Below are 11294 nucleotides of genomic sequence, written 5' to 3'. Positions count from 1 at the left end.
TTGAGAACAACATTCAGTGTCCAATTGTCGTGAGTTTTGAAATGAGAGTCCGGAAGCGGAAGACCTCACCGCCTTTAAAATATGATGCTTTGTGGGAAATACAAGTGTCAACTGCTAAGTCTACGTCAACATAAACAAAGTAAGACTAGTCGCTTTAGCACAACTTGAAATGGATTCGGATGTGAAACTTTACTTGAGGTTTTTTTTTATTACGAACCAGGTGTTACTACATACTCGAGGATATAAGGTATGACGAAATCCCAAATTTATGCTAACTCATTTAACTCAATTATAAATATTTTGTATATTAGAAATCACAAACACTAGAAACAACATGTGAAAAGCATCTCTGCTAGTTATAATTCTTAAAATTATCTTCGTCTGACCTCCAAATACCGCATTCTTTGGTAATCATTTAGTTGAAAAAAAACCCTTCTTTGACTCTTAATTACCAGTAACAAATAACTTCGATTTCCATTCAAAAGCGACCTCGAGTAACTACGCTGATTCTCTATCTTTTCACGTGATAGGAGCACAAACTGCCGTCAGTCGCGCCAGTTGTGCTCCATCGACAATGGGCGTGGCATGTCGAGTTGTGGTCCCATGGTTCGCACCCCCTGTGAGCCGGCCGTCCGCGAAAGCATTTCTCGTCACTCTCTCAACACTTTAATCAAAATCTAGCATCAGATCGTCTAGGGTCTCTATCAGGAAGAGATACGCTCAGACCACCCACCAACCATTCATTCTCGACAAGCCATTTTCTGCCTAAGAACATATTGCAGTTTCTCATTTTCTGCATAGTGATCCGTTTCCATGTCGAAGCAATCTGATTAAAGAAAAGATGTCAGGCTATTTGTGTTGTTCTGCATGGAAAAGTAATGAGGAGGTTTTTTTGAGCACGCTTTCCTGATTGTTGATCTCGTCTGCCAAAAATCTCAAGAAAATGAACAACATCTCTCATCTACATACCTATGCGTACTTCTCATCGATCGAACGAATGAGATCCGTGGATGATCCGGAACCGTTTACTTCTTCATTCATTGGCTCTCTTATATCAACAACAATTCTCACAACAATCTCAATTTAGCACTGGATGACCTCACTCGCAATGAAATTTCAGACAACGTTGAGCTATGTCGTCAGACCCAAGGCGCGTCTCGCTGTTCAATCGATGGCAACAGAAGCAAACTGATGTACCAACTGGCCTGGAGGGTATAAATGAAGAGGAACTTATTGAATACAAGGAAGCTTTCCGGCTGTTCGACAAGGTTCGTTCATCCGGCTTTATCCAATCAACTCTCACTCGACTGCACACATTTCCCATCCTAACTGCATTTGGTGAAAATATTTTCCTCCATTACACCCATTATTCTCTAATTACTCTTAGAAAGAGCATTGCTTATTCTGAAAAAAGTAGATTTGAGAAGAATAAAAGCTTTCTTCAACCTAAGAACAAATCATCACACAATTTTTGCTAACGCCAAACATTAAGATGTGCAAGATTCAGTTGAGACAGCTAAAGTTGCTTTCACTGACATGTCTATTCTGGCAAAATAAAACGAAGTGATGAACAAATAGAAGGTTACATCAGTTTGAAAACAGAGTACGCATTCCCACAAATCCCACAAATAATTCAGATAGATTTTAAATTAAGGTTTAAAAAACTTCGAAAATTTGAGACTAAGTTATTAAATTAATTTCAATATTCTATTACAAATTTGGGCTTCTATTGAAACTAGTAGGAAATTCTAGAAAATAGAAAATATGCCTGACAAGAATGATTAAAATTTAACTGTTTTCTCACTTCAACGCAATCTAACGACAAGTTGCAGGACGGAAATGGCTCGATTTCCTCCAAAGAGTTGGGTGTTGCTATGCGCTCTCTCGGCCAAAATCCTACTGAGCAAGAACTTTTGGATATGGTGAACGAAGTTGACATTGATGGAAGTGGAACAATTGATTTTCCCGAGTTCTGCCAAATGATGAAGAGAATGAATAAGGTAGACTTTTTTATGCAGACATGATTCTATGCAAATTTTGGAATTGATACCTTCAGTTTGCGAACTCCTGCGAAAAAAAAGGTGCAGGATTTTTTTTTCAGACGATCATTCCGAAAATGTTGATAGGAATGATATTCCATACTTCCATTCATTCGCCCACATATGAGCAATACCAATGGGTGCTAGAACAAGAAACAGTGCTATTCGAAAGTCGCGACGCAAACTATGCTTTTCGAGTAGAGGAAGGATAAAACCAATTAAAATTTGCTCCGAGCCAACCACTTGAATGACAAAACATGTGTTTTTCTCTACTCTCTGTAGGACAGCTATCAGCGTAGTCTCCCTGCTCGCCAGAAAACGTTGAAGCGCCATTATCGGTGCCAATGGCATCGGCAAAGGATGCCAATGTGTGACGATAATTACTTTCAAACGGGGCTTCCACAGAACATGGCTCCTCTGAGTATATTCTTGCAGGAGAACGACAGTGAAATGATTCGTGAAGCGTTCCGCGTCTTTGACCGCGACGGCAACGGCTACATCACTGCAGAAGAGTTTCGTTACTTCATGACACATATGGGCGAACAATTTAGCGATCAAGAAGTTGACGAGATAATTGCAGAAGTTGATATAGATGGTGACGGCCAGGTAGGCGCTTGGCACATTTAATTCACATTTGAGTGGTTATAAGCAAAAACCCAAAAAATAGGAAATGTGTTGAGCAATGCACACTGGTGAATACTATGTCAGCTGCATCTACTTTTTTCCTGTCCCATCATCTTAACTCTCACACAGCAAATTTAAATTTCTGTATTTCTTGTTGGAATACTTGCTTGTCTTGGTTCAGTGGAAGAATTAAGCTTCTCTCAATGGGTGCCGACAAGAACCTGATAGAACTCTTGAATCTCGTACTTTATAGCCAGACAGCTGTTCAAAACACGCATTGAAGTCGCATCCCTTCAATGAGCTCTATGCCCTCCGAGTTGTTTTTTAGAGAAAAAAATCCACAGAAGCGTGCCTCAAAGCTAACAATAGTTTAGCAAATGACATCGTGAGGGCCGCCCGCGTAAAAGTGGCAGTCTTTCGCAACTTCAGTGTATTTGTATCTCATTGTGAAGAGAACTACATAAAAACTGACTTAAAGATGCCATCACATTATAGATATGAGAGAATCGTTTCTGTTTCGTCAGCGCTACTGAGAGAGCTCGTGTCGCATTCTAAAACCTCAGTTGTTCGTGGGAGGGACGCCAATTATTCGAGCTAGCCGGCGGCGGCAAAATTGATGGAGAGACAACGGGGATTTTCACGAAAAGAGCGTGTCGTCTCCCGCGGGATCCCGCTTTCATCCGCGTCGATTTAATTTACCCTTGCTTTTACAGCGTTCATTCAAATAAACCGTGCGTTCACGATTCGCTGAATCGACTTCTAGGCAACGTTAAATTGGTTTCTTAATGTAAACACATGTACGGAGAGGGCGAAAATCAAAAGAATAACGATATTCTTTTCAGATTGACTACGAGGAGTTCGTGAAAATGATGACCATGCCATAAACAAAATCAAAGCCGACAAAGACTTTTCACGCAGCATCTCAGCTTTGACTACGGCTCTTTTCAGTGTCCAAGTCATTTTTTTTTTCGCGGGTTTTGCATACATTCTTGTTGGTTCACAAGTTGTACTGCTTTCGTTTCGTGTCAGATGTACGTAAAAGTTATTAAACATTTGCACTCAGTAATACTTCCCTTACAGTATCTTTCGTAAACGTACTCCTCAAGGTTACTTGCGTTATCGTTATCGTTTAAGCACGATTCTATATGTATATTAGTCAACAATCTCAATGAGCATCTACAACCGTTCAACTGAAGGTGTAACGCGGAAAACAAAGAGTCCCTGCTAGAAACGGCGACAGGGATTACAGCATTGTGACAGACGGCAAATGTCCTCGTTCTTCTCATTCTCGACGAGGAATGTGGCGACAACTATTATCTATCATGAATTCAGTTTAAGCTATGAGTAGGGGTTGAAGTAACGCTAATAATTTGTATCGTCACAGTCAAGTATCGAATGTTGTCCAGAATACAATGTACAATTCAAAAATTAGTTTGGACTTTCTTTCGTGAACAATTGTTGTACTCCTTGAAGCAACACAGAAAATGCTATCACATCAGGTGATAAGTAGAGTTACTGTAATACCACAAATACTGGTTCTCCGGAACAGTGATATCAGGAGCTGCTTAGGACACAAAATATGACTTGTCAAACCCATAGGTCAAACTATACACTATCACGAGAACTTTCTTCTTTTACAAGAATATCTGTCTTAAAAGCAGCACAATTGATTTGGATTTTATATAGTACTAAGCGGACATTTACTGCACATCAGCTGACGATGCAGCTAATGCAACAAAAACAAAAAGCCCGATTTGAAGAAAAGAATGATCGATGATGACTTCCAAAAAGTCATGGTGTCTTTCGCGAAAAACCAAAAAACTCGCGAACCCATTTCACTCCGCAGTTAACGGTGGAATTCTTGCAGAAAACTCTCTAGTTTCTAGTCGTGAATAATTTAAACGAAATTTATTTGAACTTGTAAATGACATAAGGTCCATTGAATTCAATATACAGACATGAAATTCTGCAAGAATAAATTTGGTTTCACATAGATGACACTCACTCACGTCCGTACTAGTGTTTTAAGCAAGACAAACAAAAAACCAACCCATAATGAAGAGTAGAGGGTGGAAAAAAGTGCAGAAGTGTAGCATACAGTAACAAGTCGTCTTTGCGCAGAGAGCAGGTGTTGTAAGTATGCCGAAGGTCCCCAAAGAAAGGCGAAGCTGTAAAGGATTTGAAAAAATAGATCCACGGCAAAAAACAATTACGAAACTTGACACCAATCTGCGAACGCCTGTTAAGTCAGGAATTCACATAGAACACCTTATGCTAACGGAAAAGTGCAAAAAATGCAATAGTAAGTTAAATTTTCAAGAGGTCAACTAGGAAAAGGACAAAATGTAAGCTAGGTTATTTATCACAGCATGTAGGTATCTCCAACAGAAGAACCTTAGTTATAATATGACAAGGGCACTGTCTTGCTTCGCAAGGCAAGTGTAGCTTCCTTTCGATGTAGCCAAATTAGTGAGAGTTTTGCAGCTTCAAATATGGTAGTTGTAAAAAATAAAAAAAAATTCTCTAAAGGTTAAATTCTTAAAGAAGTAAGAAATGTGTGGAACAGGTGTTTCTTGAGGTGGCGCAGTTGCTTAGAGGTCCGCTGAGGCCACACGGTCTACAGTTCGAAACCACCCTAAGGCCAACCAAGCTTTTCGTCCCTCCAGAGTCGATAAATTGGTACCATTCTGAGGATAAAATACTGACTTGATTATCGGCTGGCCCTCGCAATTCATCGTATACGCCAGCACGATTACGGCGAAAAACCTCCACAATTACGAATGGCAGTAAAAATGCGTTGGCGCATCCCGAGTGGATTGATACGCCAGTGACTTTATCCTTTTATCCTTTAGATGTTTTTTTTTTGTATTTTGCTACTGAATTTTATTACCTTACAAGTAGTAAATTTATAAAGTGATTACGGAGAGTGTCAAATGGCATGCGTAGAGCTCGTTATATGTATCTAATAAACGTTCTCAAGACTCTGCAACGGAAATAGAAATAGGAAAATTATGCTCATAAATCATAAAATTGAATCAAAAACCATACAATTTAAGGATGATGATCCTCTGTAACCGCTTGTGTTGGAAGTCGTGCAATTTTTTAGAAACAAGAAAAATATCTCTTCACGTCACATTTCAGTCTTCTTATTCAGTCATTTAATTGCATTTAATTACATTGCTACTACTACCCAACTTCTCAGTGCCATCCTAAAACATAGAAGTAGAAGAATTTCAACTGACAATTTATCCATGAAAAGGTTAAAAAAGTCATTCTAACTAGCACACTTCAATAGCGTTTCTATGGTGCTTCTGCTCCACTGATATTTCTAAAACTGGAGTAAGTTCACAGCACTTTTTGAGGTGTATTTGACATTTGTGGTAAATTTCATAGATCATTTCCACCTCCCGAAAATATTCCCAAGAGACATCTTTCGAGAGAAGTATCGATCGTGCATTTCAATACAACCTATCTCTTTCTGGTTTCCACTAAACGTACATGTGTATGATATTATATGTCGCTGGACAATCAGAAAGACTACTAAGGCTGCTCGCAGAGTCCAGAGCAGCGCCGGCGCGCGGTTCGGCGGCTCTGCAGTTTTGGTGGTTGTTGAGGACACTGTTGTGAATAGTCAATAACCACCAAAACCGCAGAGCTGCAAACCACATACCCGTTTGAAAAGTGGTAGTTTCTAGCGCAACTCTCCACGAGCAAAGAGAAATGTAAGGATAGTGTGTTTAACGGTATCCGTCAGGCTAGCCGAAGTATTCTTCCCAAAAAAAGATCGCGCTTTATTGTTGTGAATCATTATGTGTCGAAAAAATGGAGATTTTACCAGTATCAAACAGCAGGTCGACGTTCCCCAAGGCATCTACCGTTTAAAATATCAAATTTATGGAAGTGGTTATACACTATCATATCATCTAGTCGCCACATAGGCGGTAGTGAAGCCATAGATTGCTGTGTTTATTTTACTTTTGTTAGAAAACATTAAACGAACATCTTCTTATTGTTGTGCGTTAGGTTAAAACCAGGAGAACATAAATTTCACCACCACATTTGCATCTCATCACAATCTATGTGTGCGCATCATCTCTGCAAAAAAATTGCCAAATACGATGCGATAGAGGAGAAAAGGAACATGGGAAGGTTTGAATCTAGAGGTATAGTACTGCAGTACAATAGTAGCTGGAGATGTCACAACTATAAAAAGAACTTGAATGTCTCTAAATGACAAGCCAATAGCTTCTCTTACATCAAAGAATTGTAGGCCATTGTTTGAATATGATAAAAGCAAAAGTATTTGACAGAAAAAAATTATTTATTTATTTGTCGGAAAAACGATAAAATAAATAAATAGCACAAGGGGAGGGTCAAGTCCAAGGGCGACACATGATCTTGAGAAATCAAAACTGCATCGATCTACCCTAAAACAAGGCCCAAACCAGGATCACCGCGCGGATTCGTAATGAACGGATTCGTTCTCAGATGTCCCATATGGATTATGCGCTGACTAAAAACGACTTCATATCGGCTCTAAAAAAACAAACAACAAGTATAACCAAGAACAACAGGGCTGCCATTTGCCAGTTTTGATTCCGAGTTTCATAGTTTGGCGATACTATTTATTATTGCTCCGCAATAATAAATAGTATCGCCAAACTATGGTGGTGGTACCACAGCATAATAATCTAAGGGTAATCGACAATGCTGATCACTGATACACGTTGTTCGCAGACGATAGCTCTCAACTTCACAAATTTTTTGCTAAGCCATTCTTGCTGCAAATCTATCACTTAAGGTTTGGTTTGCAGAACGCAACGAAACTGGGAGGACTTTTAACTGTGATTGATTTGATTTTTGATTCAGTATATCATAGAGAGTGTCTTCAGGCTAATCGTCGACATAATCTGTAAGAAGACTCTTTTGTGATTTGGTATTTGGGTACTTGATAAGCACGCTGGCTTTTTCACTTGGTATTTGTGTTTAAGAAGCGCTTTAATTCAACATACTACGAGTCTGACATACTCAGGGATACCGCTGGAAAAGTTAGAGATGGGGTTGTAGATGCGGAGGTCAAGGGTGGTTCCACTCATCTCCCCCTAATCTCTGTAAAAAAAAACAAAGGGAAATAACCCGTTTTTCACGATGATTTCAGTTGCAACGCGCTAACCTTGAACACGCGTCAGCTACGCAGCAGACGAAAGTAAATGAGTTCTCGACTGCCTATACAAGTGAAACAAATGAAAAGGTTGCTCATAGGACCAGAACGTACATAGAGGAGCGCTCTAACGTTCCTCATAGGAACTAAAGCGGTTCCTATGCTGCCTTTAACAGAGCGAAAGGTCGGGGAAGCCGGTAGCTCACACTGGTCGCCGAAGAAACGCCACGAATCGGATGTCTCCGGTTAGAAAGATTTGGATCATTGGTGACGAAGCAAAAACAAAAAAAAAACAGAATCAAATTCTTGAAATGGGGAAACTAAGAACACATCTTGTAAAAGACCACTGTTGGCCACTCTAACCCCAACATTAGCATCTGAGGGACATCTAAACAACTTCACATCGGAACACACTTTCAAAAGTGGAACGAGCAAAGGAGGAACTTTATGAACTTAGCCACGGGAAAGAAAACTGCTGAAATAAGGAAGGGAACACCAGAAATGACCAATTAACACATAATTTTTTCATTCGCTGTCTATTGCGAAAGGTACGTAACGGATGGAAAAATATAGTCGGGTCAAAACGACATGAATCACGAATGTAGTTGGGGTGCATTTGTGTACTCGCTAGCAACGGCGCGGTGGAGGTACCAGTTGGACCCGAGGTGGGAGTTCGGTCTCCACCGAAGTCGCCACCGATGCGGATGCGCCTCCAGAGAAGCTGCGTGTGCAATTGCGTACGCGCTTCATGTCGTTCTGACCCTCCTATGTGCCAACTTGTCGGTGATCTTCACTACAGTACTCGAAAAAAACGAGAGTTTGTAAATCAAATGTCTTCGCAGTCTCTCAAGCGATACAAAGGTGAACAACATGAGATAAGGGCTATTGGGATATCAAATCCAAAGTCGCGTTGGAGGAAAAAATCTCAAGAGAAGAACAGTAGCATTATCAAAGAAGAAGCATTTATTACTTCTAAAGAGATAAAAAGAAGAAAATGCAAATGTCTTCGGAGCAAAAGAGAACAATCACTACGTCAATAAAGTAAATGGATCACCATGACGATCAGAAACTGAAAGGTCATCAACGATATCTATGTCTCCTTTGGACATGTTCTTACCTATCTGATTGTTTGAGGAAAGATGGATGGATTAATGTTAAGGTCATTTCTTCGCAGATGTAATATGTCAGTCAGTGAAATATCGCACAAGAACTCAACAGGACAAGTTCAAGTCAACTAGGGAAGCTGGACAGTATATCGCCAACTCTGATCAATTTTCCTGAAAAAGTCTTAACACAAAATGGTGAGGTAAAGCTTCCAACGGAGAATCTGCAACACTATGACAGAGAAATAAAAATTAGATGAAAGCTATGCGAATAAGCATGGTTTCGAAAAAAAAAAATTGAAAAAAAGTTCAACACAGAAGATTCAATATCTCACTATCTCGAAACTCACCAGAGTATCGCTAGATTAACGTTGAAGTTACTTCTCACCGATTAGACGTCTCACTAATTTGTCTTGATTTTCTTTGGTTCGATTTAGGAACACAACGCTAAACTCTTCTGACGCTTATGCTAGAAGATCCACTTTTGTTCGTAATTATTGACTACTGCTTGAAACCTTTTCCAACCGCTACCATAAAACGCTAGCCCTGCCTGAGTGTGAAGAGTCATGTCACAATAGGACCATTTCAAGTAACTACTAAACCATTTTTTGACCAATATCGAGACGTTTATGGAGATGGCACACCCCCCTTTGTGTTGGCAACTTCTGTGGTTCTATTAATGGATATTGGCGGCCATGTGCCTGAGTTCTGATCCAACCAGTGTGGTCTCTTCAGCCAGACATGGTTGCTAAATAGTTGAGTTCTGAGACCATACCTCATAATCAGTGTTCTGTGAAGTATCAACATAAACCACGGATCTCCCTCACTAGAGGGATCACAGCCGGTTAGTCGCGAGGCTACGTGACGCGTCCCCGAGTGGCAGATAGGGGGCTAACCGCGGACCAAAAGCGACCTTGTGCCTGCCCAGAGACGAGGGTGGATTCACGGGATGGACTCCCTGTTTCTGCTGAGCCAGAACTGCCTCATGACATCCTTGTATCCTGCAAGTCGGTCCGGCCAAAAACCTGCAATCAAGGGACTGGGAGGTGCAAGCGAGGCGCTTTGGAGTCGCTTCCAACAAATAAACTCCGCATGTCCACTCCGGGAGAACGGAAGTTCTCCCAAAAACTCATGGGATTAGAGGCCTGGTACGGTAGCGTCAGGAAGGACGGGGTCGCAGGACTCATATAGACTAGATAAACGGAAAAGGGCTAGGATGACGATTTGTACTTATAACGCTTGCATCGGAAGCGGCCATCGTAGATCTGATGATGCAAGATTAACTACGACGTCATCGGACTGACCGAGACTAGACGACGTCACCCTCTCAACTTACGACCCGAATCGGACGTCTGCGGATGAGAAGATGTGGTCCAACACCAGCTTTGACGATCTTCGTCGCTTAACTCTTGATACGCCAGCGTGTAGCAGCACGAGCCGCAGGGAACCAAGAACTCACACCCGAGCTCGCAAGGTTTTGCACAGAGGCGATAAAGGAAGACCTTAAAGAGAGAAGAGCAGAAGTGCTGGCTGAAACTGCCGAGGCGGGGAAAAGCATTCGCCATGCCCGTAGAGACTTCGCCAGTCGCAAGACGAGGCTGACTGCTCTCCGAAACCCAAAGGGAGCAACCATTGCATCGAGAAGGGAGATGGAGAAAATCATCTACGACTTCTATTCTGATCTCTTCGACAGCCATGTCCATTTGCCCAATCAATATCTGAGGGAAGATGGACATGTCATTCTAGAGGTTCTCCCGTCCGAAATACGACATGCTATCATGTGGATAAATCGTGCGGCACCCGGTCCCGACAGAATAAGACCAAAACACCTGAAGAACCTTCCGCCAGTACTCATCAACACCCTGGCGAGGCTCTTCCCCCATGACACATGACATCGGCAACTATCGCCCAATCTGCTTACTGTCGGTCATCTACAAGCTCTTTACAAGAGTAATCCTTAATGGGATTGAAAAAGTCTTGGATGAAGAACAGCCATGCGAGAAGGCCTTCGACTCAGTTGAGACGGATGCGGTCGTGGATTCCTACTCACTACATAAAGGAACTTCGAGAGAGTCACCTCTCTATGATCAGTTTATCTCAAGATTGTGTTATTTGTGTTATTGTTGAGTATGTATAAAGGTTTAATTGCCCAAGTTCAAGTTTGAGGTGTGGTCGGCCCCAAGTGGCACAGAAGGTTCTCAGACGGAAAGACCCGCGTGGCAATAGCTGTTGGTACACATTATACCACTCCCCATCTTTCGGCTAATGGTGCATCACCCATCTCGACAAGGACCGACCGACAACTAAGAAAGTGAGTTCTACTACGTCTCTTTTATACGCCGTCCACGTCCAAGTCTTCTCCTAAGC

At 41.4% G+C, this 11294-nt stretch overlaps 2 protein-coding genes across 3 annotated transcripts; one reads left to right on the top strand and one right to left on the bottom strand.

The window, feature by feature from the left end:
- Positions 1-1133: 1133 nt before the first annotated feature.
- Positions 1134-10819, top strand: RB195_019153 (uncharacterized protein; the record flags this gene model as incomplete). Of its 2 annotated transcripts, none has more annotated exons than XM_064186883.1 (4): positions 1134-1268; positions 1833-2000; positions 2475-2645; positions 10349-10819. In XM_064186883.1, the coding sequence occupies 4 exons, from the start codon at positions 1134-1136 to the stop codon at positions 10817-10819; spliced, it is 945 nt and encodes a 314-aa protein (XP_064042764.1). The 2 variants fall into 2 exon arrangements, with proteins under 2 accessions (XP_064042764.1, XP_013296339.1); XM_013440885.2 differs by lacking the exon at positions 10349-10819 and adding an exon at positions 3506-3547.
- On the bottom strand, positions 4572-5349 carry RB195_019154 (uncharacterized protein; the record flags this gene model as incomplete). The annotated part of the gene is made up of 3 exons (XM_064186884.1): positions 4572-4629; positions 4714-4831; positions 5310-5349. The coding sequence occupies 3 exons, from the start codon at positions 5347-5349 to the stop codon at positions 4572-4574; spliced, it is 216 nt and encodes a 71-aa protein (XP_064042765.1).
- Positions 10820-11294: the final 475 nt, after the last annotated feature.

The sequence above is a fragment of the Necator americanus genome, chromosome II, assembly GCF_031761385.1.
Source record: "Necator americanus strain Aroian chromosome II, whole genome shotgun sequence".
In the NCBI taxonomy this organism is placed as follows: domain Eukaryota; kingdom Metazoa; phylum Nematoda; class Chromadorea; order Rhabditida; family Ancylostomatidae; genus Necator; species Necator americanus.
The sequence above is the reverse complement of the archived record's forward strand: the minus strand, read 5'-3'. Positions and strand labels throughout refer to the sequence as shown.